The 25,594-nt window shown below is 47.7% G+C and overlaps 1 protein-coding gene across 2 annotated transcripts in view; it reads left to right on the top strand.

The window, feature by feature from the left end:
* LTO1 (LTO1 maturation factor of ABCE1) overlaps positions 1-25,047 on the top strand; it is a 79,405-nt gene extending 54,358 nt beyond the window's left edge. The window contains exons 4-5 of one of the 2 annotated variants that reach the window (XM_019755669.3): positions 3,533-3,647; positions 22,872-25,047. In XM_019755669.3, coding sequence (XP_019611228.2) covers positions 3,533-3,647; positions 22,872-22,898 — 142 coding nt within the window. In that variant the 3' untranslated portion in view covers positions 22,899-25,047. Of the gene's footprint in view, positions 1-3,532; positions 3,648-17,410; positions 17,642-22,871 lie in introns of those variants that run through there. The other variant, XM_074336863.2, reaches the window with a different exon arrangement.
* Positions 25,048-25,594: the final 547 nt, after the last annotated feature.

Genomic DNA, 25,594 nt, shown 5'->3' with positions numbered 1-25,594 from the left:
CCTATGTAATTTTACTAACCAATGTCACCCCAATAAATTTAATAAATAAAAAGGAACAATTTGTTGCTCATCTTGCATCTCCTACTAAGAAGAGAGAAGTACAACATGTAATATCTTTGAATTTGGGACCAACATATACCATACTTGGAAATTCTCTTTTAACTGGTTTTTTGAGTGGTTTGAAAGGCTGTGGCTTTCAAGTGGGACCCCGTGCAATGGAGAGTTCTGCAGCAGGTGGAGGCTGCCATCCAAGCTTCCTGCCACGCAGGACATGTGACCCAGCAGACAGGATGGTGCTGTAGGGCATCTACCAGCACCTGGGTGGAGCATGCAGAAACTCTCTCTAGGAGAGCCTCAACAGGGACCTGCAGAGTTCTGCACCACAGGCCTGCTTTGCACAACAGGAACTACCTGCCATTTGAAGAACTTAATTTGAATAGCTCATGGAAGACTATAGGCTCCAGTCAAGGTCAAGTGCCTGGTCATGGGCTACCAACTGACTGCCACTGGAGCTGTCCATATGGGCTAGCTAGCTAGAGCTCCCCACGTCATAGGTTTACACAGGCACAGCAGCTGTGTGATGGAGATTGGGGGTGAGCAGGTCTGGAAGGATGAGTAAGTGAGAGGAACAGGTACCTAGGTTCCCAAGTTGCCACCTATCCCTCTCCATCAACTCACAGCGTGATCTTAAGAGGATGTGCTCTGCACCCAAATGATGGACGAGGGAAGTACTGAAGCATGGCTTACAGAAGGGTTGGCGCAGTACATTGGTGCTACCTCAAAATGGACTTTTATGCATATCCCCCCTGAGGGGTAGCCCTGAGTGACAGGGCCGTGGGGAAATCCTCGCGCAGCACACCTGGCCTTCTGCTTTGCATGGAGAGAGGAGTGGCCTGGAGTAAAGACATACATAGACTCCCAGACATGGGAAGGTGGCTTGGCTGGTTGCACAAGAGCCCGGAAGGAACAAAATGGGAAGATCAGGGACAAGTTAGTCTGGAGAAAAGGTGTGCAGATAGACCTATAAGAGTGGGCACAAAGCGTGTGGATCTTTGATGCCAGAGGGCCTGTTCCATAAAGGAGGCTCTGAATGACCAGGTCGGTGGGACGCCCTGGGAATGACAGCTAGTTTTTTTCCAGCCACTCCAACACTCATGCTGGATGTGTAAAATTTCAGCAGCAGAGATGAACAAAGAACCTTTAACAAGGTCCCATTCCTTGTGGGGTACCAGCTAACCACCAAGGCATTGGACCCCTTCTAATCTGGAGGGGAGAGCAGTTTGTCCTTTGCTGGAATTGACACTGCTTTAGATATGGGTTTGCTCCCCTGCTTATAGTGCTCTGCCAGCATCCATCAAAGGGCTTACAGAAGCCATCACCACGCTCTTGCCACATGCCTTGGATCAAGGACTCACCTTATAGCTGGGCAGATGGGGAGATACAACACTGAGCACGTGACCTTGAGATCTACTGATCCTATGATATAGTTCCGGCAGCCAGAAGCAGTTAGTCTGAGAGAATGCTGGAGCGTCCTCGTAAAGACTCAGCCAAGGGGGCAACTCAGGGGACACCCAATGGAATTGGCGACCTTGTCTTCCTTCCATTCACCCTGGGTGGTGAGGGTACCCAACGTCTGGCCAGTATAGGGTGCTGTGCCCCTGAGGTTGGAATGCATGGATTCAAGAGCAAAGGCTGGAAGTAGGGGTGACATTTCTCATCGTCATGCCAACCTGTGCATCCTGTTTCCTGCCTCTGTGCTTCTCTGATGACACAGTGGGTATGTGCTTGGCACTCGTGCACCAGGATCTGAAAGTGCTAGAAAGTCAACATCTTGTGGGCGGACTCTGTCCAGAGGAGGGTGACAGCTGACAGACAAAGGTGGGCCTGCTGCTTCCCCTTCTCCAGAGGAAGTACTAGAATGCATTTCACTCGGGACCGCCTTGGGTGGAGCAGCTTGGTGACCATAGCAACAGGAGACCCAGGACCACATCTGTGTGGGCTCCCTCTCCTTTCCGGCCCCTAGATCACACTCCTCCACAAGGGACTCGCATATAAGCCTGTGTTTCAGTGTCTACTTTCTGGGGACCCCGAGCTAAAAGAGACGGAATGTGCTCCGTGCCCTTGGGAGCCAATGCCATTCCTTTAACAATATTTCTCAAGTCCTCACTATGTGCAAGGTCGTATTTCAAGGCTGGAGATAAAGCAATGAGTCCGACAGAAAAGCCCACCCCCACCCCGCGGACACTACACTCTAGAGTGGGAAGCAGATCGTAACATGTGGCTGAGTGAATAATCATGCAAGGAAATGCTGCCACGTGGGAGATCGAGAGTGGCCAGAGGAGCAGGGGGACATCTGTATGGATGGAGCTCTGAGTGAGACAGGAGGGAACCAGATGACCATCAGGGGTAAAGCATCCTGGGCAGGGGGAACAGCCAGAGACCCCATAGGGGACGTGAGTGTCACTTTCATTCCAGCCCATTCAGTGTTTAGAAATAAAAATTATTCAACTTCACATAATACTCCTGAGAAAGTGGCTTAGCAGGATTATACAACAACGTTATGTACTCGTGAGCCTGGGAGCTTCCGATCACACACGATCCTTCACCCATTTTTCTTGCCCAGCAGACACGATCCGGGCAAAATAACAACAAACAACAAACAAACCCATGTCTCAGAAACGGCAGGTCAAAAGGTAAAAGAAAGCTACGTGCATCTCAAATCCCTTTCTTAGAAACCAAATGTGGTTGAAATCAGTGAAGTCTCTCTACTTCATTATGGTACAAAAGAAGAAACACAAGACGATGAACCCAAGACCTTTTCTTTCCTTGGCTGCTCATTAGGAAAGACCATTGCGAGTTTGAGCAACGTAAGCCAGGTGTGGTGGGTACCACAGTCATCCCCAAATGACACTGTTGATGACGGAGAAAAGGACAAGAATCCACAGGAGACGGCAAAGATACACTTTCCTTCTTGGAAATCGTGGTGCTAAGAGTGTGTTCAGATCGAATGATTACAGCTTGGGACATGTTAAGAGGCCCGTAAGAATCAAAGGGTTGGAGGTGGGTTCCAAAGCAGGTGTTGTGGACAGGACAGCAATCGCTATTGCTAGAAGGGACAAAGTTCAGACAATGCCCATGGCATTTGATTGGACCCTATAATAACACTCTGCGTTTGTGGTCTGTTTTCATCTGAGGACCTCAAAATGTAGCAAGCATTAATTAAACTTCAAAACAGTCTGAGGCAGTGGGTACAATTGGACCCATTTCTTAGCCGGGTCATGCGAGGCCCGTTAAGACAAGCCGACTTGCTTAGAGCCTTTGATTCTGACTTCCCTGTCTTCAACTCCAGCTTGCCCGGTTTGTTTTAATGTCTCCAAATCAGAGAGGGATGCGAGAATTTAAACAAACCTACTCAGAAACCAGTGACTTAATGAATTCTTGGGCAGACCCTCCACGGGTCTCTGAGACCGACTCCCCTATCATGTTCTTTCATCACAAGCAATTAACCAAGGTATTTTTTACATGCCTGCAGGAAAAGTCGTTGCATGGAAATACGGAAAAGCAGGAGGCCGGTCCCAAGGAGCCGTGCAAAAGTGCCCCTTTCCCATGGCCTGAAACGGACTCCCCCAGGCGCACAGGAGCCTCAGGTATGCTGCTAATTTCCCATCATTCTGCCAGGAGGCTATAAAATGTCTTTTCATCTTAAGTTACATAAGTATCCAGCACATAAGAAGACTGTTATTACAAAGGCAACCACACTGGGAAAAAAAAAAAAAGAAAAAGGTCTCGTTTATTCTGAATATCCGCACTAAACACGTTTGATGTCTTTTAAGGGACTCGTAAGTCCTAAGAGGGAGGGAAATGCACAAAAGTCCTTTTAAAAATGCAACCTGGCTGTAGCTAATGTTGGGTCTGGCGAGAAGTCTATTGTCCACACGGCAAGGGCCGGGCATCATAATCCATCCTATGACATTTGCATTCGCTTCACTTCTGCCCAACAGGCAGCTTATGCAAAGCAGCTCTCGGTATTCTGATGGAGGGTGGGGGCAGGGAGAGCGCCTGTACATCCATTCACTTCAAAAACTCGCTCTTGACAATGGAGAACGCTGCAGTAGATACGCTGGGCCCTGGACATTTTCTCCCCCCTTCTGCAGGAAAACAAATGGCTAGTTTCTCTGACAGTGAGATTTATAGGTAACCGAAGGAAGTGTGCGGTGAGAGTGAATTCCCTGTTTTTAATGGTCCCGTATAATCAAGGGCCTCATTCACCGAGGTACCCCACGGCACTCCATCCTTCCACATTCTTTCCTCTTGACCGACTCTCAAAAGATCCATTTCAACGAGGAAGAAAAAAACCCAGCATCTTGGATGATGGTTGCTGATTCTGACACGTAGATATGTTGTCTACTGAACAGATAGTAGGTCCGGCCTGGCGCTATCGGAAGATTGACCTTGGGTGAGGGAAGCCACAGCAGCCTTGCTCCTGACGGGGGTTCTCAGGGCACGCCAGCCCTGTAGGCGAGGACCCCCCAGGGAACCCAGACGGATTCGGTGCTCGGTTTCGTCTGTATGCGGCGAGGTGTGTTCAGTCAGTGACTTCCTAGGAAGCCCTCAGCCGCATGGAAAGAAATTTAAGTTCCCAGCCTCTGTCCCCAGGGCCATCTGAATAGAGCCCGTGTTTGAGACCTGGCCAGGACCCTGTTCTGCGCCGTGCCAGTTTGTGATAGCATCTGGGTTGCCAGTGAACTCGGTCTGTTGGGGAAGAGGAAGGTGGCCTGCCTTGGGGAGTCGAGGAATTCAATCCAAGCCCGCTTTTAACTCGACAAACATTGACTGAGCGTTTACTAGCTCCTGTGTGGAATGCACAGGATGGATAAGTTAAAAAACACAGTCTTTGCATGGGACAGAAATGTATGTGACTAATGGAAGGCAAATGAGGATGATATATACATATTAAGAGAGGCACAAGAATGTTCCAGATGAATGATTCATTTTGTCTCAGAAAACCTGGGAAGCTATTCCAGCTGGATTCTGAAGGATAAATGTGACGTTCATGAGAGGAGGGCTGTGTGAGTTTGCTCGGGCCGCCATAGCAAAGCCCCACAGCCTGGAGGCTCACACAACAGACACTCACTGTCTGCAGGTCCTGGAGGCTGGAGTCCGAGAGCCAGGTGTCACAAGGCTGGCTCTTTCTGAGGTCTCTGCCCTGGGCTGTTTTCTCTTTGTGTCTCTGCATGGTCTTCTCTGTGTGTGCCGGTCCTAATTTCCCCTTTTTATAAGGTCCACAGTCATATGGAATTAAGATCCACCGTCATGACTCATTTCACCTTAATTACCTCTTGAAAGACCCTATCTCCAAATAGTCATATTCTGAGGTTCTGGGGGTTCTAGAACTTCAACATATGAATATTTGGGGACACAGTTTAGCTTGTAACAAGGGAGAAGGAGGTCTTTCCACCGAGGAAGGAAGGCAGCAAAGCTAGAGATACAAAAGGGCAGGGTCTTGGGTCAAGTTTTCTGGATACAGAGCTTGAGGCAAGGGTTTGAGTCTATGTGATTTATTCAGGGACGGCTCTTAAGAGAATGGAAAAGAAGTAGGCAGGATGGAACGGAGGCCAACGCAGTGGCCTCAGCCTGATCCCACAGGGAGCTCCGGATCGGACCACAGAGCTGGTCCCATCTTGAGGCACGGGGGCCTTTTGTACCCCTGGAGTCAGTGGGACATGGGCTGTGGCGCTCCAAGGCAGGTGGCTGCAGTGTGATGTTCCCGACCAGGGACTCTCCTGCAGCTTTCTGGACAAGGTAGTGGCTGTGAGCCTGTCCCTGGCAGCCTACATGCGGGTGCCTAGAGTGGCCAAGTCATTAAGGGGAATGAGAGGGTCCCCACAGCTTCCCAGTGGCACAGTGAGCTTGGGGGAGAGAGGGTAGCTGCTCTGGTGGTTTGACCCCAGGGGCCTGAAGTGGCAGAGTGGGGGGCAGGCAGAGCTTCTGGAAAGTGGTTGATCTGGAGAGACTCGAACACCAAGCCAGGATTCCCGACGTGAGCTGTAAGAGGGGAGTTTCCGAATGACCTGTGTTGTCTGGTCCTGCATCTGCTGCCCTTGCCATGAACACATGGGTTAGCCCACAGCAGCCACGGAGGGAACAGGAAGCATCCAGTCCCCACTGCGGGGCTTCCCCCGGCCAGGCTGGCCTGCGAAACCCAGGGGCGCCAGTGCTTGGCTTCCACGGCCTCGCTGTCCTGCTGCCCCTGCCCAGGGGCCTGGCACGTGACAGGGACCCTGGAAGAGGGGTTAACAGGAAGCACGTGTGGACCAGCCGTGGACCAACCTCTGTATCCAAAGAGCCTCTTCCTCCCCCACTCTCTGGGCTTTTATCAAAAAGAGGTGATTTAAATCTGATGAATAAATCAAGTGGATTGAATAAATAAACGGATCCATGCATCTCTGCAGACAGGCGAGCCTGCCCACCAGCCAAGGCGGGGAGAGGACAGGCTGGGCCTGGGGGAGGAGGGTGATCTCTGAGCCAAAGCCGGTACAGGCTCTCGCTTCCTGAGAGAGACAAGGGAGGGACGTTCTGGATATTCAGGGAGAGAAAGAGTGACACATATCAGTTGGGTTTGTCTCCTTCCCTAGGTGGTGGTCCTGTCTACACCCGCATGGTCCACTCCATCCAGTTCACTGGTGGTAGTCCTGTCTACACCCGCACGGTCGGCTCCAGCCATTGTTGGGTAGAGTGCAGGCTTCCCAGGTCCCTTACCATCATTACTGCATGCTGGAAAAATGATAATGCACTCAAATCTCCCAAGCACGGATGAGTCTCTCTAGATCTGAGCTTGGCACTGTCCGCATGTTAGGAAACACCCGTGCCCATGTCGACATTGTTCAATGGTTCACGAGACATATGCTCAGGTTAGGAGCCCACTTCCCAGCACTCCTTCCCACCCTGAACACTGGCCGGCACAGCTCTTTAGGGCACCAGAGGGCGAGGAGGTGAGGGAGGAAACTAGAAGCATCCACTCATCAGCCCACTGAACCCTCGCAGAGCTTTGAAGATGGAGGGTGTCGGGGGGTGCGGACCCAGCCCCAGTGCTGCCCCGATTTTGATTCTATTTTGATGATGGAGAAAGATCTCGGAAAAGCCCCCTTGCACCCACTCAGTGGGCAGCTTCGGGAAGTTTTCATGTTCTGCTCATATCAGACAGTTCCTTAGAAAACAGAGAAGCATGGTGTAAAAGGGACAATATCCTACACAGGGGTAGATGCCCTGATGTTAGAGAGAGGAGTTCTTTTGAGAAACTACTTATTCAGTTCCTTATAGAAATAGCTTTTCCTTTCTCCCTTCCCCCATGACCCTGACAACCAGATGGATGGCCAGTGTGTCTGTAGATCTAAGGCAGAACCAGCTCCACGTGCAACCTGGGGTGGGGGTGGGGGCAAGTGCTTGGTGGTCACGTCGTCCCATGAGGCAAACATCCCAGTGTCTTCATTTTATAAAAATATGAGGCTCATTTTTAAAACCAAAGGACGTAAGGACAGACAAAGGAGGAAATGGAGAAATGCTAATTTAACTCGAGCTGACTATTTTTTTAGCTGACTTTGAGGCACGACAGAAGTCTGGAAAAGATAAAGCGACAGGTTCAAATGTATAGAGCTTACTTTTCGCTTGCATCAAAGCAAACCAAACATTGAGAAGGTCTATATGCAGAGCTAACATACTCAATTGATCCTTTTTTCCCCCCCTGACCGACTGCTGGGGAACGTGGATGCCTCGGCCTCTTAAATAACGCTTGGAACAGCGGGCCAATTGTGCAGGAAGGCCAGGGCTGCCCCAGGTAGCCGATAACTTCCTGTGTTGAAATGATGACTTGGAGATTTCATCATGATATCCTTGCACACCAGGAAATATCATCTTACAGACCTGCCATTTCTTAAAGTAATCGGTGAGAATGCCATTAAAGTCGGTGTCTTAATTAAGCCAAGCATCAGCTGAGGAATTGCAGGCATCCGAAGGCTTAGTGTCCTGTGGGATCTGGTTTCACAGGACAGAGGTATGTGGAGGGCTGGGAACTCCAAGGGAGAGGCCCGCGGCTGCTAATAGCCTGGGCATGGCGGCCGCCCAAGAACACCCTAGAGGCTTCTCAGATACTGCAGGCTGTGCAAGGTGAGGGGAGCCTGCAATCTTGGCATCTCCCGCCCCTTTCCTCCATCTCACTGCGTTCATGTGCTGCCCCTGTATACTGCACAGAGGGGCACGGACCCAGGCTGCAGGATGGGTGCTTCAGAGGAGGTAGCTCGGACTTACCAGCTTCCTCTGTCACGGAACCTACAGTTAAGGGAAACTGAGGCCAGGCAGGGGCAGCCAGAGCCCCGTATACCTAAGGAGTGACGTGTCAGGGATCGGAGGCAGCTCTGCCTCCCACTTACTCGGGGCTCCCCTTCCACTATGTCAAGATGCCAGGAGCACCTGGGGGTTCCACCTGGAAGAGGCCTGGCCTCTGCCTCCAGCTTTGGGACATTCATTGAACTGCCCTGTTCTCAGTTGTCAACTCTGGGAAATGGGATTCCTTCTTAGGTGGAACAAGCCAGCATGTGGGTAACAAATGGCTATAAAAAATAATGTTGGTTGTCATGCAGGGTCTCAGCTCCCGCTCCCCGCACCAGAATGCAGGATATGGTGGGGCCCAAAAGGAACACCCACGGAGCCATGGATAGGGGAGTCACACCACTATAGTCTCTCTGGCAGCTGGGTTAGAGACACAGGAAGCAGGAGCCACAAGATCCGCAGCCTGCCATCCACTTCTGTCTGCCAACCAACTGACTCCACTTGCTAACTGCAACCCGCACTTGCTAGCTCAGCCACGGCAGTTATATCAGTGGCTAATGGCTAACTGGTTACAGCTGATGGCCAACTAGTCACAGCTGATGGCCATCTACTACCTGAGCCAGCACCTTTCCACGTGAGGCCGAGAGCCTGGAAACTGCTCTCTGGGACTCTGTCCCCACACTGGTGTATCAAGAATAGTGCTAAGCCAGGGGTCTGAGACGGGGTCCTGGGCCTGGCCCCATAGCACCCCAGTTGTCCATATGGTGAGATAGAGAGAGTGTGAGGGCCACGAGGTAAGAGAGGAAAGCTTTCTGACCGCCTGAATTCTTGCATACATGTAAAAGATTATTATTATTATTATTATTAAAACAGGACATCTAAGACTCCAGGGCTGCCAGAATGAAATACCAAAGACTGCGTGCTTTAAACAACAGAAATGTATTTTCTGGAGGCTGGCAAGATCAAGAGACAGGGAGAGAGACCTCTCTTCTCATAAGGCCAGGCCTGTTGGATCAGGTCCCGCCCTTATGACCTAATGTAACCTTAACCATTTCCCTAAAGGCCCCGTCTCCAGATACAGTCACACGGGGGTTAGGGCTTCACCAAATGAGTTTGGGCCACAATCCAGTCCAGCGCAGGGTCGTTACGCATTCTGGGAGTGATGTAAGAACCAGATAGGGTTCCCCTAGCACTTGAGGTCAAGTGCAGAAGGGCTGTCGGCACACAGACCACGTCTCCGCCTCCTGGGCTCCTCCTGAGTGTCTTTCCTCACCTCTTGTGAGAAGGGCAGCTCAGCTGTGCTCACACACAGGTGACACAGGAAGCTGGCAGCCCTGGGACGCTGAGATCTGCCTGTCACACATGTCCTGGCCTCGTGGGCTGTCACCGACACGCTGCTCACACCCCACATAGACGGGGCAAGGAACGATGCCAGCTCACTGGGCCCTTGCAGCGTATCCCAGGTGTGGACGCCACCTGCATCCACGCTGTTTTACAGACAGTGACACCGAGGCTCAGAAACTGAGTAAGAGCAGCGGGGGACCAATATCCCTCAGGTCCCAGTTTGTCCTTTTTCACCTACACAGGTAGACAAGGGGCCACTTTCACCGTATCCCTGGCTTTGGGGCAGTCCCTCCGGAATCTGCTTCTAGATTCTTCTTCAACTCTTTTCCACGCTAACATTGCACTTCCTAAGGCTGCCTGTGGGGACAGAGCCCCAGAAAGTAGTTTCCAGGCTCTCGGCCTCACGTGGAAGGGTGCTGGCTCGGGTGGTGAATGGCCGTCGGCTGTGGCTCATTGGCCGTCAGCTGTGGCCGGTTAGCCGATTGGCCGCTGGTATAACTGCTGCGGCTACGAAGGATTGCCGAGGATTGCCGAGGAGCCGAGCAGAGCCGAGCAGAGCCGAAGAGAGCGGAAGAGGAGGGCCGAGGAGAGCGGAAGAGGAGAGCCGAGAGAGAGAGGAACAGAGGAGAGAGTGGAGAAGAGTCGTCGGTCGGTCGGCGGAAAAGCGGACGGCAGGTCGGCGTCCGGTGGGCCCAGCCTCCAGTGAGACCATAGTGGTATGACTCCCCTACCTATGGCTCCGTGGGTGTTCCTTTTCGGCCTCACCATATCCTGCATTCTTGTGTGGGGAGCGGGAGCAGAGACCCCGCAGGCCACCCCGCCTGAAAGATGGCGCAGCGAGAAGGCCTCCGTGCACGACAAATGGCGCAGCGAGCAGGGTCTCCCGCACGACACTGCCATAAAAAATAACCCCACACTGGGTGGCTTCATGACAGAAACGTATTCTCTCACCATTCTGGAGGCCAGAAGTGAGAGACCAGCATCCTAACCAATGGCAAGGTGTGGGCGGCACTGCTCTCCTTACAGAGGCTCTAAGAGCCCCTTCCTGCCTCTTCCAGATGCTGGCATTCCTTGGCTTGTGGCTGCATCAGTCCAATCTCTGCTTCTGGGGTCACATTACCTCCTCCTCATCCGTGTATGTCTCATCTCCCTCTTAAAAGGACACTTGTGGGTGCATTGAAGGCCTGAATAATCCAGAAGGATCTTCCCACAAAGATCCTCAATGTAATCACATCTGCACAGTTCCGTTTTCCTTAGAAGGTAACATTGAGATGTTCCAGAGGGTAGGACCTGGTATCTCGGTGCCTATCACTCAGCCTACCGCCCTGCCCAGAGTGGGTTCCTTTCGAGAAGACATGCTGCAGGCAGAGATGCAGGGCTCGGGGCATTCCTGCCTCGGCCTGTTCCCAAGCTTCCTCCCTCTGCTGTCCCCCAGTTGCTCATTCTACCCGGGCAATGTCATGTGCAAGGATAAGCCTTCACGAAGACCACACCTCCTTTGCTGCTGGTACATCAAGGGCTTCTCCTGCTGGCCAGCCTCACCACGTTTGAGCAGCCCTGGGCCAGACCGCACGGAGAGTTTTTTTGGTGGTGCTTTCTTTTTTTTGACATACGTAATTTTATTAAAAACTTTTTTAAATTTATTTTTTCAATTACATTTGACATGTAACGTTATGTTAGTTTCAGGTGTACAGCATAGTGATTAGACGTTTATATACCTTACAAAGTGATCACCCCAGTAAGTCTTGTACCCTCTGATACCACGCATAGTTCTTACAATATTATTGACTGTATTCCTTATGCTGTGCTTTACACCCCCCTTACTGTTTTCATAACCGGCAACTTGTGCTTCTTAATCCCGTCTCCCTCTTTAACCAGCCCTCCAACCACTCTCCCATCTGGTTGATGACCATCAATTTGTTCTCTGTATCTTCTATTTTGTTCGCTCATTTTATGTTTTAGATTCCACATGTAAGTGAAATCATGTGGTATTTGTCTTTCTCTGTCTGATTTATTTCACTGAACATAATCCCCGTGGGCCCATCCACGTTGTCACAAATGCCATGATTTCATTCTTTTTTATGGCCGAGTAATATTCCATTGTATATATGTACCACTTCCTCTTTGTCCATTTATTGACTGATGTACACTTAGGTTGCTTCCATAGCTTGGCGATTGTAAATAATGCTGCAATGAACATAAGGGTCCAGGCAGAGTTTCTTAAACTAGGAGCCCTGATAGTGTCTGAAAAATGTGGGAGGGGCGTGCACTTAGAGGGAAGGGTCCCCCAGCAGCAGGGAGATGCACGGGCCGCCTACGCTGAGGTCCCTGCCTTTGGAGTTTGTAATCCAGATGAGGGGACCCCATGCACACGGTGTGGTTAAGAAGCAATATCAGGCCAGTTGAGCCCCTCCAGGACGAGCATGGTGGACGTGGACATGGGCCCCCCAAAGTCTCCTGCCTGTGCAACACAATCAATCTCAAGTGACAAGAGGGAAATTGTTTGGCCAAATCTAGCACTTTCCTCAATTTTGAGCCTTCGGATGAAAGAACTGGAGTTGGGAGGGGTCATGGAGATTGTGTCTGAATTCATTTGTAGCTGCCAGAACAGTGATTCAAAGCAAAAATGGTTTAATGGGTCTATAAAAAGAACACCTAAATCCCCTTACACAGCATTTTGATGATTTCAGTATAAATAAATCTGGAACGTAAGGATTGAATATCTCTCAAAATACTGGAGCATCTACAATGGTACGAAGACGGGAACGGACTGTGAAGAACACTGGAGGAATTTTCACGGGGAAACTGGCTGGTTAAAGCACCCCGAGATCAGGTGTTTCTGCTTCCCAGCAGTTAGGCCAACAAGACAGTGACTCCAAGGGGCGTGCTTCTTCCCTTTCCTTCTGCTCATGGATGGGAATCACATCAGTCTTCGGGGCCAGTCCTGGCCCCTGCACAGGAAGCCCCCCGCCTCCGCAGCCCTCCCCCGGCCCCTTCACTGTGTTCTTCCTTAGCGAGCCAGCAGCCGGCTCCTCACTCAGAGACACTCAGGATCGCTGAGGGGGGAAGGCTGCTTGGGGACATGTCAGCGCAGAGGGTGTTGGGAGGCTGCTGGGCCATCAAAGTTAGGGCACCAAGGGGGCTGAGAGTGGCTGATGAAGTCAGCTGGTCAAGTGGCCAAAAGGGAGCCCAAACAATTTCCAGGTGTGAAGGTTCTGTGAAGGCAGGAGGTGTCGGAGTTGGGAGGGAAGCGTCCAGAATGCAGCGGCAAGGAGAAGGGGCAGGAGCTGGGCAGAGGCCAGGGCAGGGCCCGCAGCAGCTTCCTGTGGGCCTGCAGGGGGAGACTTACGGGAAAGCCTGCTGGGTTTAGTAAGCAAGATACTCCCCAGCAGCAAGATACTCCTCGTCACCAAGGTACCTCTGTATTCATTTCCAGTGTCTGCCATAACCAAGCCCCACAGACGGGCGGCTTACACAACAGACACTCACTGTCCCAGTCCTGGAGGCTGGAGCCCGAAAGCCAGGTGTCGGCAGGGCTGGTTCTGAGGCCTCTGTCCTCGGCATGTAGACGGCCGTCTCCTCGCTGTGTCCCCACACGGTCGTCCCTCTGTGTGTCTGTGTCCTGATCTCTTTGTCTTATAAGGACCCCAGTCACAGGGGATGAGGGCCCCCCCCCCCAGTGACCTCATTTTACCTCGGTACCTCTTTTAAGGACCCTTTCTCTAAATACAGTCACATACTGAGGCACTGCGGACCACGACCTCAAAATAGAATAATTCTTTTTGAGGGAGGGGACACAGTCCAGTCCATAACACTTCCCATCAGTGTAATTTGATGAGGTCCCCTCAGGTGACCTCTAATGATTCTTCTAGTTCTAAAATTCCAAGAGCCTGTCACACTCTAATGACAATCTTTTAGTTAAAATTGTATTTCATAAAGGAAATTAAATTCTAATTTGATTGTATCAAGGGGGAGGAGCTAACACTAAGTGAACTTTGCCTCCTCCATCAGAAGAAGAGGCGAGGTCTGAATGTGCAAAGCAAATATGGCGGCATCTTTCCAGTCGTTACTTCATGAGATGTTTGCATGCATGCCGTCCCCTCATTTTCTCTTCTCTCTTCCTAACGCACTTTTAACTCTCCACTGCCAAAATCCATGCCATTTCTAGAAAGTTGGGTAACCACATCCAAGACTTCATAAGTTGTAACTTGTAAAACTTTTAACTCCACCCCCCCAATTAGTCTTGCCTTTTGATTTTTCTTAGAGTGTTTTTTTCTTTTAATTTTTGTATAGTTGAAATTTTATTTTTTTGCTCCCTTTATGTTTTCAGCCACAACGAAAAGGCCTTCCCTATCGAACGGTTATAAAAGAATCCTTCCATGTTTTCTTCTATCACTTTTATGACTTCTTTTTCTTTTCTGATTTGAATCTGTGATTCAGTTCGAGTTCATCCTGGCATATGCAATGAGCTGCCCACTTGTCCCCTGCCCCACTTGTTGGCCATTTTCTCTCCATTGATTGACAAGTTTTCTCCTTCCTACACTAAACGCCCGTATGTGTTCTGAGTCGATCTGGACCTTGTCTGCTGTGTCTTTGTTTATCTCTGGCCCCACACTGTTAATGACTGATGCTTTATAATATGTTTTAATATCCTTCAGGATAATCCCTGTCTTTGTTCCTCTTCTTTGCGGGATTTCCTTGGCTATCTTATTTATTATTCCATATGAATTTTAGCATTGCCTTGTCTAGTCAAAGAAAAAAAGGCTGTCTGTATTTTTTGTTGTTGTTGGGGAATATTGGGGAACAGTGTGTTTCTCCAGGGCCCGTCAGCTCCAAGTCATTGTCCTTCAGTCTAGTTGTGGAGGGCGCAGCTCAGCTCCAAGTCCAGTTGCCGTTTTCAATCTTAGTTGCAGGGGGCGCAGCCCACCATCCCATGTGGGAATTGAACCGTCAACCCTGTTGTTGAGAGCTTGCGCTCTAACCAACCGAGCCATCCAGCCGCCCCTGTTTGTTTTTTTAATTCACATCAAGTTAACTTTATAAATTACCTTGGGAAGAACTGATCTGTAGAGCTTGACTTGTCTTTCCAGTTGTCTTCCTTTCTGTTTTTCAATAGTCTTCAAAGTTTTTTTTTCCATATAGTTCGTTATTAATTCTTGTTATACTTATTCCTAGTATTTTATCTTTAAAAAAAAATGAACCGAGACTCAGGATTTTTAGCTTCTGTGCCTGTGTGTGAACATGTGTGTGTGTGCATGTGTGTGCGTGTGTGTTTGTGTGTGTGTAAAAACTATTGATGTTTTAACATATCATCCCTTGATGATTTATTTTATTGCTTATAATCGCTTTTCAATGGATTCTTTGGGGTTTTCTAGGAATATAAGCACATCATCCAACAATAACAAAATTTTATTTTCTTCTTTTCCATTTTTATACTTCTAATTTCTTTATCATTTCTAATTGCATTTGCAGTAATTCTGGAACAATTAAATAACAGCGGCCATAATGCTTGCTGTGGTATGTTTTGTGTTTTTCCTGTTAAGCACGAGGGGGCTGCGATGGATATATTTTGTCATATTAGGGAGGTTTCCATCTGTTCTTATTGTATTGAGTGTTTTATCAGGAACTTTGTCAAATGCTTTTCCAACTATCGAAGCTATCGTTTGACTTCCTCCCCCCAGGTCAATTAATATGATTAATTACATTAACACATTTCCTAGTATTGTACCAGGCTTGGTCTTAATGTAGTATTCTTTTCATGTGCTTCTGACTTCTGTTTGTTTATATTTCAGCTTGGATTTTCCCCTTCATATTAATAAGAAGTCTAGTTTTGGTATCAATGTTACGTTTGCTTTATAAAAATAATTGGGAGGTTTTCTTTCTTGTTCTCTGCTCGACAGTTGTAAACAGCACGAGAATGGGAGATTTAGGAGTGTTTACCTGTGGAAACCGCTGGGCTTGGCAGTTTTTGGGGGTAGGGACAATTTTTTAAATTCGCTCTTAAAAAGGATTCCCTAACTATTGTCTTTGTATACCTTTGTACACTTACTTTTTAGGTTAGATTAATTCCTAGATGTGGAATTGCTATCAAAGAGTATCCAGTTAACATTTGACCGGTAGGTCCAGAGGGTCCCCACCCTTCCTATGCCGCCTCCCATGAAGCCTGGACCAATTTATGCTCCCACCAGCAATGAGTGACATGGGATGGTGCTAATCTCTTTTGTCTTTGCCAATCTGATAGACGACACAGAAATAAAAGCCCGCCTATTATTTCAATTTTCATTGTTTTAACTAATAGTGAGGCCGGGCATCTTTTCATATTTGTAGAGGTAATTGGATTTATTTTTCTGTGAATTGCCTGCTCATGCCTTTTCTGCATTTTCCCAATAGGCTTTCCCTCTTTTTCTCATTGATTTTTAAGAGCTCTTTATATATTAGGGATCCTTAACCATCTCATGGGGTGTGCTCGCCTAAGCCAGTCAGGAGTCTTCTTGGTGAATGGACTTTGTTATAAAAATTACATAGTGGCTCTATGGTATCTAAGATCATTCTATTGGGCAGCAGCCAAAGGGTGGGTGATTCAGCCTTGGGTCATGCAGAGAACTTGGACTTGTCTATTAAACACCCAAAAACTAACTTGAGGAACTTGACTCAATTCTTCTATGTTCAGGTCCAACAAGCTCTTACAGCACTGGAAAAAAAACCACACCAAAAAACCCCCCACACACCAGCAGCTAGAGAATTCCCTCTGATAAGAAACATACCATAGAGCCATCACCAAAATGCATTTCCTGAGTAGTCAGAGGAAGCATGGGTCTGTCCCTGGGTGTTTATCTAAAAAGGGAGAGGATCCATTTGCAGGTTGTAAAAGTCAAATTCCAGCCAGATTTTCTATCAGGTTGTACTTACAGATGCTCTGTCATTTTCTGGAGGAAAACACAAATGCACAATTAAGATGGAAAAGAAGTTGCAGGATGTTCCCTGCTGGTTCTCAGCCCAGGGTGTGGCCAGCTCTGGGTGGAGGGTGAACCATCTCATGTGGGATCTGCCATAAACAGTTTGGCATGCTTTGCAAACAGCTTTAAAAACAATGCAAACCATTGAGCTGCCATAGTTTCAGACCCTTCTCTTTGGAAGCCAAGTCTTTTGCCCCAAATGCCAGCCCCTGCCCACGTGTGCCAGCGGCAAGCAGCATAACGACAGGTCAAAAGTGAGGATGAGAAAGGGGCACTGTCGTAAATCTGACTGAATGTAACCTCACAGGTGATCTGACCCTAAATTCCTAACTGGGCAGGTCACAGTGGGCAGTCAGCCCCAGGCATACAAAAGGTTTCTCTCTGCCTTAAGCAGCCCTGTTGTTTCTGTGCATCTAGCTTAACACACCTTTGAAATGCCTCTTTTCCAGACCCTTGGAAGCTAACTACCCTGAAGAGGGCACATACCCTTATTAACTATCCTGTAACCTGATCCCCGCCTTCCTTTTTCCCACTCTCACGTCATCTTCCTCACATTCCGTCCTCATTTCAAATGTATAAAAGAAGCTGCAAAACTGTTATTTTTCCAGAGCATTTGAGATCTTGCTCCCCAGCTCATGTCGTCAGTTTAGCTCAAATAAACTCTTATAAAAGTTCTTTGCAGGTTTGGACATTGTGATGTTGACAAAAGGATGGCTGAAAAACGTCAGGGAACGTGATGGGAGAAGATGTCTCTGCCCCTGACACAGGCGTCCCTTATCCTTCAGATATTGACCCCCTGTCACGCACTGTCTGTGGCTCAGGGGAGACCAAGGTGTGGAGGGAAACAAGACAGAGAAGACAACAAGAAACAAACCTTCATCGTCTGTTACAGGCTTCTCTGCAGTGAATCGTGCTACAAACTCCCATCCAGTCTGAAGAGCAAGGCAGGTGCTCTGGGCCCCCCAGTTTTGATGAGGGAAGTAGGTGGAGAGGTCAGGTAACCTTCCCAGGGCCACGTGCCTGGGAGGTCTGAGCCCACACCCGTTTTCTGTGCCACATCACCTCCCAGGACAACCAGTCCATGGGCACGCCCTCCAAGTCTCAGTGCGGTGACACTGAGGAGAGCATGAAGCGATGGCTTCGTGTCCCTGCCATGATGGGGACAGATACTGAGGGCAGCCCGAGACAACTGACTGAACCTGCCGAGGGGCGTCCAGGAAGACAGCTGCTCCTGAAGGATGGGCTGGATTTTGCCAGCAAGAGGAGGAGGGTGGAAGGAGGGTGGGCCTTCCAGGTGGACGGGCCAGGCTGCGGGGAGGGCAGAGTGACAGAAGAACGCACTATCCAGGGCCAGCGAGGAGGGCCGGTGGGTATAATGAAGCGGACAGCAATGTCTCGGAGATCCTCCAGCAGCCCTGAGGTTTCAGGACTACAAAGGTGAACATCCAAACAGCCAGACGCTGTAAGTCCAGGAGAGAGTGATTTGGAGGAGCAGTGGGCGCCCTTTCCTTCCCTGGCAGGGAGAGGAGCCAGGCAGGCTAAGTGGGGCCAGGTCTGCTCTCAGTTACAGATGGCTAGCCCAACACCCCATCCCCGAGAGGCCCAGGGGCCGGGTGGGCTTCGGGTCAGTGCTGAGAGCACTCGTTGTGTACACAGTGCTTGTGGAGACCCTGGGAGCTGGGTGGGAGTTGTCTGATCTGCTTCCGAGCTGCTTTAGGTGGTGGCCATTCTAGCGAAGACCCTGAATGACCCATTAAGGACAGGACTTTGCTCTGCATGCCCAGCCTCCTTTCCCGTCGCTCTCCCCCTTTTTCTATTTCAAATCCTCACGCCATTCGTGATGTGTCTGGAGGTAGACGTTACGTAGGCCCTTCCTTGGCTTCTCCCTCAGCCCCTCTAGGAGTTAGAGTGCCATGGCGGTGCAGGGCACTCAGTGCCTGGGCTGGCCCCTGCTTTCTTTCCCATCGTAACTGAGCTCGTTTTTCAGCAGAGGCCCCATTCTTCAAAGGAATAATGTACTCCAGGCCTTTTGATGTCCAGAGTCCTCCTCACTTCCCAGCTAACAAAGGCAGTGAGTACACAGCACTCCTAAGGAGGACACGGGCTTTCACGGGGAACACTCCCGGTGCATCAGACCCCTCTTGGCTCAGAGAGGGCAGTGACAGGCTCTGAGTGAACAGAGGTGGCAACTATCTAGCGTTGTGATCCATGAAGGCAGTGGGTCCTGCAAGGAGGCAGACCCTCCCCTGGGCCTGATATGACCCCATGGGCATATGACAGTGAAAGGCAAGGGGACCAAAAAGAGGACAGAACTGACAAAGGTGCCCCCCCAGCCCAAAGCCCCACTGTGCATGCGGGAAGGACATGGGGTTCCTTTGTGGAGCGGTGTCTCCAGCTTCCTCGGGCTTTATGTGGGACCCCCGAAGAGCTCCAAATGACATAACTAGAGCCAAGTGAACGCACCATCCAGATGACCCAATCAGAGAAGAACCGTCTGGACATTTTGGGAAACTGGAGCCAAAGGAGAGAAAAAATCCAAACAAAACAGATCAAAACAAAGAATTGTCACATTACCCAGCAATTCCACTCCTAAGTATGTGCCCAAAAGAAGTGAACACAGGTGTTCACTCAAAAACGTGTTTATGCGTGATCATAGCACTGTTGTTCACAGGGTCGAAAGCGGGAAGCTGCCCAGGTGGCCATCACCGGATGAAGGGAGAAGCAAAATGTGCACCTCCAGACAACAGAATACCACTCAGCCGTAAAAATGAACGACGCACTGACACACGCTCCGTGGATGAAACTTGAGGACGTTCTGCTACTTGAAAGAAGCCAGAACCAGAAGACCCCATCTGTGTGACCCCATTTATATGCAACGTCCAGAACAGGCAAATGCATAGAGGCAGGAAGTCCATTAGTGGTTGCCAGGGGCTGGGGAAGGGGGAAACGGGGTTTGACTACTAATGGCTCCAGGTTTTACTGGGGAGAGTGATGAAAATATTTTGGAACTAGACAGAGGTGATGAGTTGTTCACTTTAAAATGGTGCATTTTATGTGAATTTCACCTGAATGAAAACAAAGGAAACAAAACAAGCAAAAAACAGAGTCAGGACGTAAGAAATGTGAGAGGAGCTATGAGAGGTTCACAGGCTTTTCACTGCAGTTTTGGGGTGCATGACGGACGATCCCTAAGAATGGGGACAAGTAGTGGTGTGAGCCCTGTTGAGCTGGACTGTGTTTTAAGGGAAACTAAGGAGCCCGTCTGGCCCATCTCAGCTGCAGGCTCGAAAGTCCCTTCCGTCCCCAACCCTGGGCTCTTTCTCTAGGGAATGACCGCGGGTGACAAAAGGCGGGCTCGGGCAATAAGTTCCCTTCATCTCTCTTTTGTGTGTCTGCCTGGCCCTCCGAAAAAGCCTGCAGCCACTTCCTGCTCAGGTTAATAATTTTTGACCAGACATATCAACAGATTTAAAAACGAACCTTTAGATATGCTAATGGATGCCTACTGACGCCAGCAGACATTCAAGTACTTCGTTACAGCCTGCGAGAGCTGAGTCTTCTTTTGTCCAATTTTTCATATAAACGGGCACATTTCCCATTCCTCCCCCTTGCTCCTTGCGTAGTGGATTTTTCTTCTCAGTGATTCAAGCTGATCTGAGAGGGAGGAGAGAGACCCCAGAGCCGTGTCACCTCCAGGATGTGGGGTGATGGATGAGGCACAGATGACGTGATGTTTTCAGGTTTGTGTCATTTCTCTGGCACCACATCTCACTTCAGAAAATCTTTTTTCTTATGTGATTTGTAGATCAAAAACATCCCCAAACTTACATAATATGACAGACAGACAGACTTCATAGTGGAAGGGGCCACGGGGAGGGTGAAGCAGAAAGAAAAGTAGAGAGAAAGCGGAAAAGAGAATGGAGGCAGAAAAAAAACCTTTGTTTGTGTCTGGGCTGTCATTTGACAAAGACAGAAACATGCCCAAGTGGCCTTCGCCTCGTAGGATTTGAGAAACAGGGTATTATTTCTAAAACACAGCCAGCGAGGGGAAAGTGAGGGGCTTGCATGGAACCCGCGAGAGAAAATGAGGAAGCACAAGATAGAATTGATGAAACCAGTGTTTGGGTGTCTCTGCACCGGTCAAACCTCTCGCCCGACTGGGACGACCCCATAGAAGACACGTAGTTCAAAGAACTCAGAGACCAACATGTCATGACGTCGCTAGTTTGCTCTCCAGAAGTCCCAAGGAATGACAAGGGAACCAAGCAAACGAAATAGCTACACCTGTACCGTAGTTATCATAATAAACTTTCTCTCTCCATTATCCATAAGAAGAGCTACCCTGTATTTAACACTTGCTTTATGCCACTCGCTCTCCTAAGCCTGTTCCATGCATTAACGAATAATGTACTTTGATCCGCAACCCTATGAGTTGGGTCCTTGCATTGTCTACATTTTACAGATGGAGAAACTGAGGTACGGTGGGGTTAAGGAACTTTCCTAAAGTGACAGGGGGACAGCAGTGGAGCTGTGGTAAATGTGCGACTCAGTGAAAACTATTGTATTATGTAACAATTTCCAAATAAAGCCCTAAATAAACGTCTTCTAATACATGGCACCAGCAGTGAGAGCTGACATGTGATGGACCCTGCTGCCTTTCCTCGTTTAATTCTATCAGAGCCTAAGCGCACTGAGGAAGGTGGGAAATGAAACCCCTGATACAGAGGAAGGAAAGAAGGTCTTGGTGCAGATGGACCCGGGATACAGTCTCAGCTCTTACACCTGTGGTCCTGCGACGTGGGAATCAGCAAGGGGGCTCCTGCAGGTGCTCACTGAGCCCACAGACCTTGCTCTGCACCTCCGAAAGCAGACGCCCTCAGCCTGACAGCAAGTGGGAGCTTGTGTTCTAGGATCCAAGGAGTGGGCCAGGCTGGGGAAGTGGACCCTGATGCAGACAGACCTACCAGGACCTGGTTGCATTCCCAGGAGCCAGGCAGGAAGGCTGAGTGGCCCTGGACCGTTAGACACATGCACCTTGCTCAGAAGCTCCTGGAATCCCCAAATTCTAGGCCTGAAAATGCCTCGCACGCCCTGCCTTCACTCCAGGAAGCGGATAGAGGATTTAGGAGAGAAACCAGAGCCTTTACTCATGTACGTGCTCGTCACCTGTCTTTACTATGTTCCTCAATCATATTGAACAGTCTACCATTCAGTCCCAAGAAGGCAAATGGCCACTGCAATGCTCTTGACCGCCGAGAGTGTGGCCACACCTGGAAGCCCTTCCCAGGCAGGGCAGGGGTCCAGAGCTCCCTCACATACCATCTTCTGTGTTCCCATTTGGAGATATTATACCAGCATTAAAAGAGGTTTTTAAGAAGAAACCACAAGCTCTCCTGATACCGTCATCCGTTCGACACAATTTTGTTTTCACCTATTATCTCTTCGTCAGTTCCTTTCAACTCTGTGCTGGGCTTGGTGATGCAGGCTGGGGCTTCCAGGAGGAATAAAACGCATTCCCTATTTTGGGGTGATGGCTTGGTCCAGGGTAGGGGACACACAAATGAAGAGATCACAGAAGGCTCCTCCAGGGGTTCGGCTTTGTGGGACTTGGTCCAATCTGGAGGTTTAAGAAGATATCGTGGTAGAAATGACATTTTGTGTTCAGGCTTCAAGAATGGGCAAGACTTTGCCAATTGAGAAAGCTGGAAAGGCATTTCAGACAAAGGGAACAGCATGAACAAAATATGGAGGTATTGAAAGAGCATTACAATCGAGGTGTCACACATTCACATAGAATGAGAGAAGCAGAGCAGGTGAGGACTCAGCCAGCAAGATAGCGTGAGGCCCCTTCTGAGGGGCAGCTTCAGTGCAGCTCCTGTCGCTGTTTGTCACGTGGGAATTTGGTCCAGTGTTGGTCAGTATTTATATTTTTAAGAAAAAGTAGAAATCTGGACGTTTATGTGAAACCTCCGGACTTTTAAACGCTGACCAACAATTAGAATTAAGCATAAAATGTAGGCCAACCAAAACATGTCTTCAGGTGGAACTTACAATTTGGGCAGCCTTACATCCTGGATCTTGTCTTTGCGTTTAGAATTGTAATTATAGTCTAGGCGCAGTTTTTCCCCCCCCACTTAACATGTCATAAATATTTTCCATGTTTATGTAATCCTTTAAAAGCTATTTGCAGTGATTACATAATGTTTTGGACGTGTCATGATTTGCTCCCTCTTTCCCTCCTGTTAGAAATCAAGGTTTCGGGGAGGAGTCTGAGACGCATTCCCGCCCTGGTTCATCACTTCATTTCCGTCAGGTGGGCAATGCAGAAGAGGAGCCACCGAGAAGCATCAGATGCACCTTACACAGCCCCTCCTGAGAGCTTCAGAGATCTTAGGATTTCAGCACAGGAAGTGACCTCAGGGATATCTGTTCTCATCCTCTTGTTTTTCACGTGAAAAAACTTAGCCCTTGTCCTAGGTCCCAGGGCAAGTATATAATGATCCCTTTCAGGTAAAAATGATCAAACTTCACTGAAGTACATGAAGAAGAGTTAAAGCATTATTTGTTTTTGCATTGGAACTGCACTGAATCTATACACAATTTTGGGGAGAACCGACACCTTTATGATGTTGAGTCTTATCCAAAAACATGCTACATGATGATACATTTTTTTGTTAGATTTACTCCTAGGTAATTTATATTTATGTATACATCATTTTTGTTTCTTTGTTTTTGTTGCTATTGCAAATGGATTCTTTTGAAAACTTGTGCTTTCTAACTAACTGTGGCTGCTTTAGAGAAATGCAGTTGAATTTTGTACATTGGTTTTGTATCCACTCATCTAATTTCATTCTTTTCTTAATAATTCTTTTTTGGTTTTCTATGTAGACATATATGTTCACCTGCAACTAAGAATAGTCTCTCCACCTTTCTTCTTTTACATTCCTTTTTCATGTCTTATTGCATAGGTTAAGACCTTGAGTTTGATGTTCTATAGAAATGCTTGATACTTGATTTTAAAAGGAATTCTTCCAGATTCTCTTCATCCTTTAGGATTATTATTGTGGGTATTTTTGATAGATGCTCTTTATCAGGTTAAAGAACTTCCTTTCTATTCCTATTTTGCTAAGATTTTTTAAAACCATGATTGGATATTGAATATTATTGAATGTTTACTTTTTGCATTTATTAAAACAATAAATTTGGGTTTTCTCCTTTAATCTGTTATTGTGGTAAATTACATTCATAGATTTTTTCTAAACCAAAATGTATTCCTGGGATAAACTCAACTTGGACGTTACTTATTACTAAATATTTAGGACTCTAAATTTCCTTTTAATTATGCATATCCTGTTAATACATTCTTTCATATTTCATATACTTTCTCTGGGCTGTATTCTGGACAATTTTTTCACTACGTCTTCTATCAGCTGTGTCTAATATGCTGTTTAATACATCCATCCATTTCTATTTTTTATTTTTAAAATGATTATACAGTAAAATTCACTTTGGTTGGAGAGGATGTACACGTCTATGAATTTTAACACGTGTGTAGATTCATGTAACAACCACCACAATCGGGATGCAGAATTGTCTCATCACCCCCGCAAACTCCCTTGTGTTTTTCTTATATAGTAATGCTGTCCCCCAAACCAACCTGTTCTCTATTGCTATAAATTTGTCACTTATAGAATGTTCTATAAATGAAGCCATATAATAGATATCCTTTTTAGACTAGCTTCTTTTACTCACCACAATATTTTTGAGAGTCATTTAAATAGTTGCACGCTCTTCCTTTTTCATTGCTGACTAGTATTCCATTGTATGGACGCATACAGCTTATACATCTATTGACCTACTGAAGGACACTTTAGTTGTTCTCACGTTTGGCATCATGGGTAGAGCAGCCATAAACACTTGTTTTATGTGGACGTAGGTTTCCATTTCTCCAGGGTAAATGTGCAAGAGTGGGATTGCTGGGTTCTATGGTAAGTGTATGTTTGGCTTTTAAAGAAACTGCCAAACTGATTTTCAGAGTGGCTGTATCATTTTGCATCCCCACCAACAATATGTGAAAGTTTCTGTTGTTCCACATCCTTGCCAGCACTTAGTATTGTAATTTTTTTTTTTTAATTTTAGCTCTTCTAATAGGTGTGTAGTGGTATCTCATCATGGTTTTAATTTGTATTTCCTTAGTGGCTAATGATGTTGAATAACTTTTATGAGCTTACTTGCTATCTGTATCCCCCTCTCTGGTGAAGTGACTGTTCAAATATTTTACATATATTTTAATTTAGTTGTTTGTTTTCTTACTATTGAGTTTTGAAAATTCTTGACATATTCTGGATATAAGTCCTTTGTTGGATATTTGATTTGCAAATATTTTTTTTTTTAATCAGTGTGTGGCTTTTCTTTTTATTCTTTTTAACAATGCAATTCTCAGAACAAATGTTTTTACTTTTAATAAAGTCCACTTTATCAATTTTTATAGTTATGCCTTTGATGTCATGTCTAAGAGCTCTTTGCTTAACTTCAAGTCCCAAAGAGGTTCTCATACATTTTGTTGCAAAAGTGTTATCGTTTTATGTGTTATGTTTAGATCTATGATCCACTTTGAGTAAATTTTTGTAGAAGGTATGAAGTTTTGGTGGAAGTTCATGTTTTTGCACATGATGTTCCAGCACTATTTGTTGAAAAGACTCTCCTTTCTCCACTGTCTGCTTTTTTTGCAGCTTTGTTAAAAATCACTTGGTCATATTTTATGTGGGTATATTTCTGGGTTCCTATTCTGTTCCATTGATCATGTCATCAATCTTCAGGCAATATAGCATGCAGGTTCCTCTTCCCTTTGGTTTAGGATGGTGTGGCTAACCCTTGGGCTGCAATCCTGTGACACAGTGACCTGGAGTTGAACAGTCAATGATGTCATGAAGTGTGGACAGGCACCGTGGTATGTAGCACCATCCTCT

Source organism: Rhinolophus sinicus, chromosome 14, assembly GCF_057876585.1.
Source record: "Rhinolophus sinicus isolate RSI-liver-muscle chromosome 14, RSI-T2T, whole genome shotgun sequence".
Classification (NCBI taxonomy): Eukaryota; Metazoa; Chordata; class Mammalia; order Chiroptera; family Rhinolophidae; genus Rhinolophus; species Rhinolophus sinicus.
The sequence above is the reverse complement of the archived record's forward strand: the minus strand, read 5'-3'. Positions and strand labels throughout refer to the sequence as shown.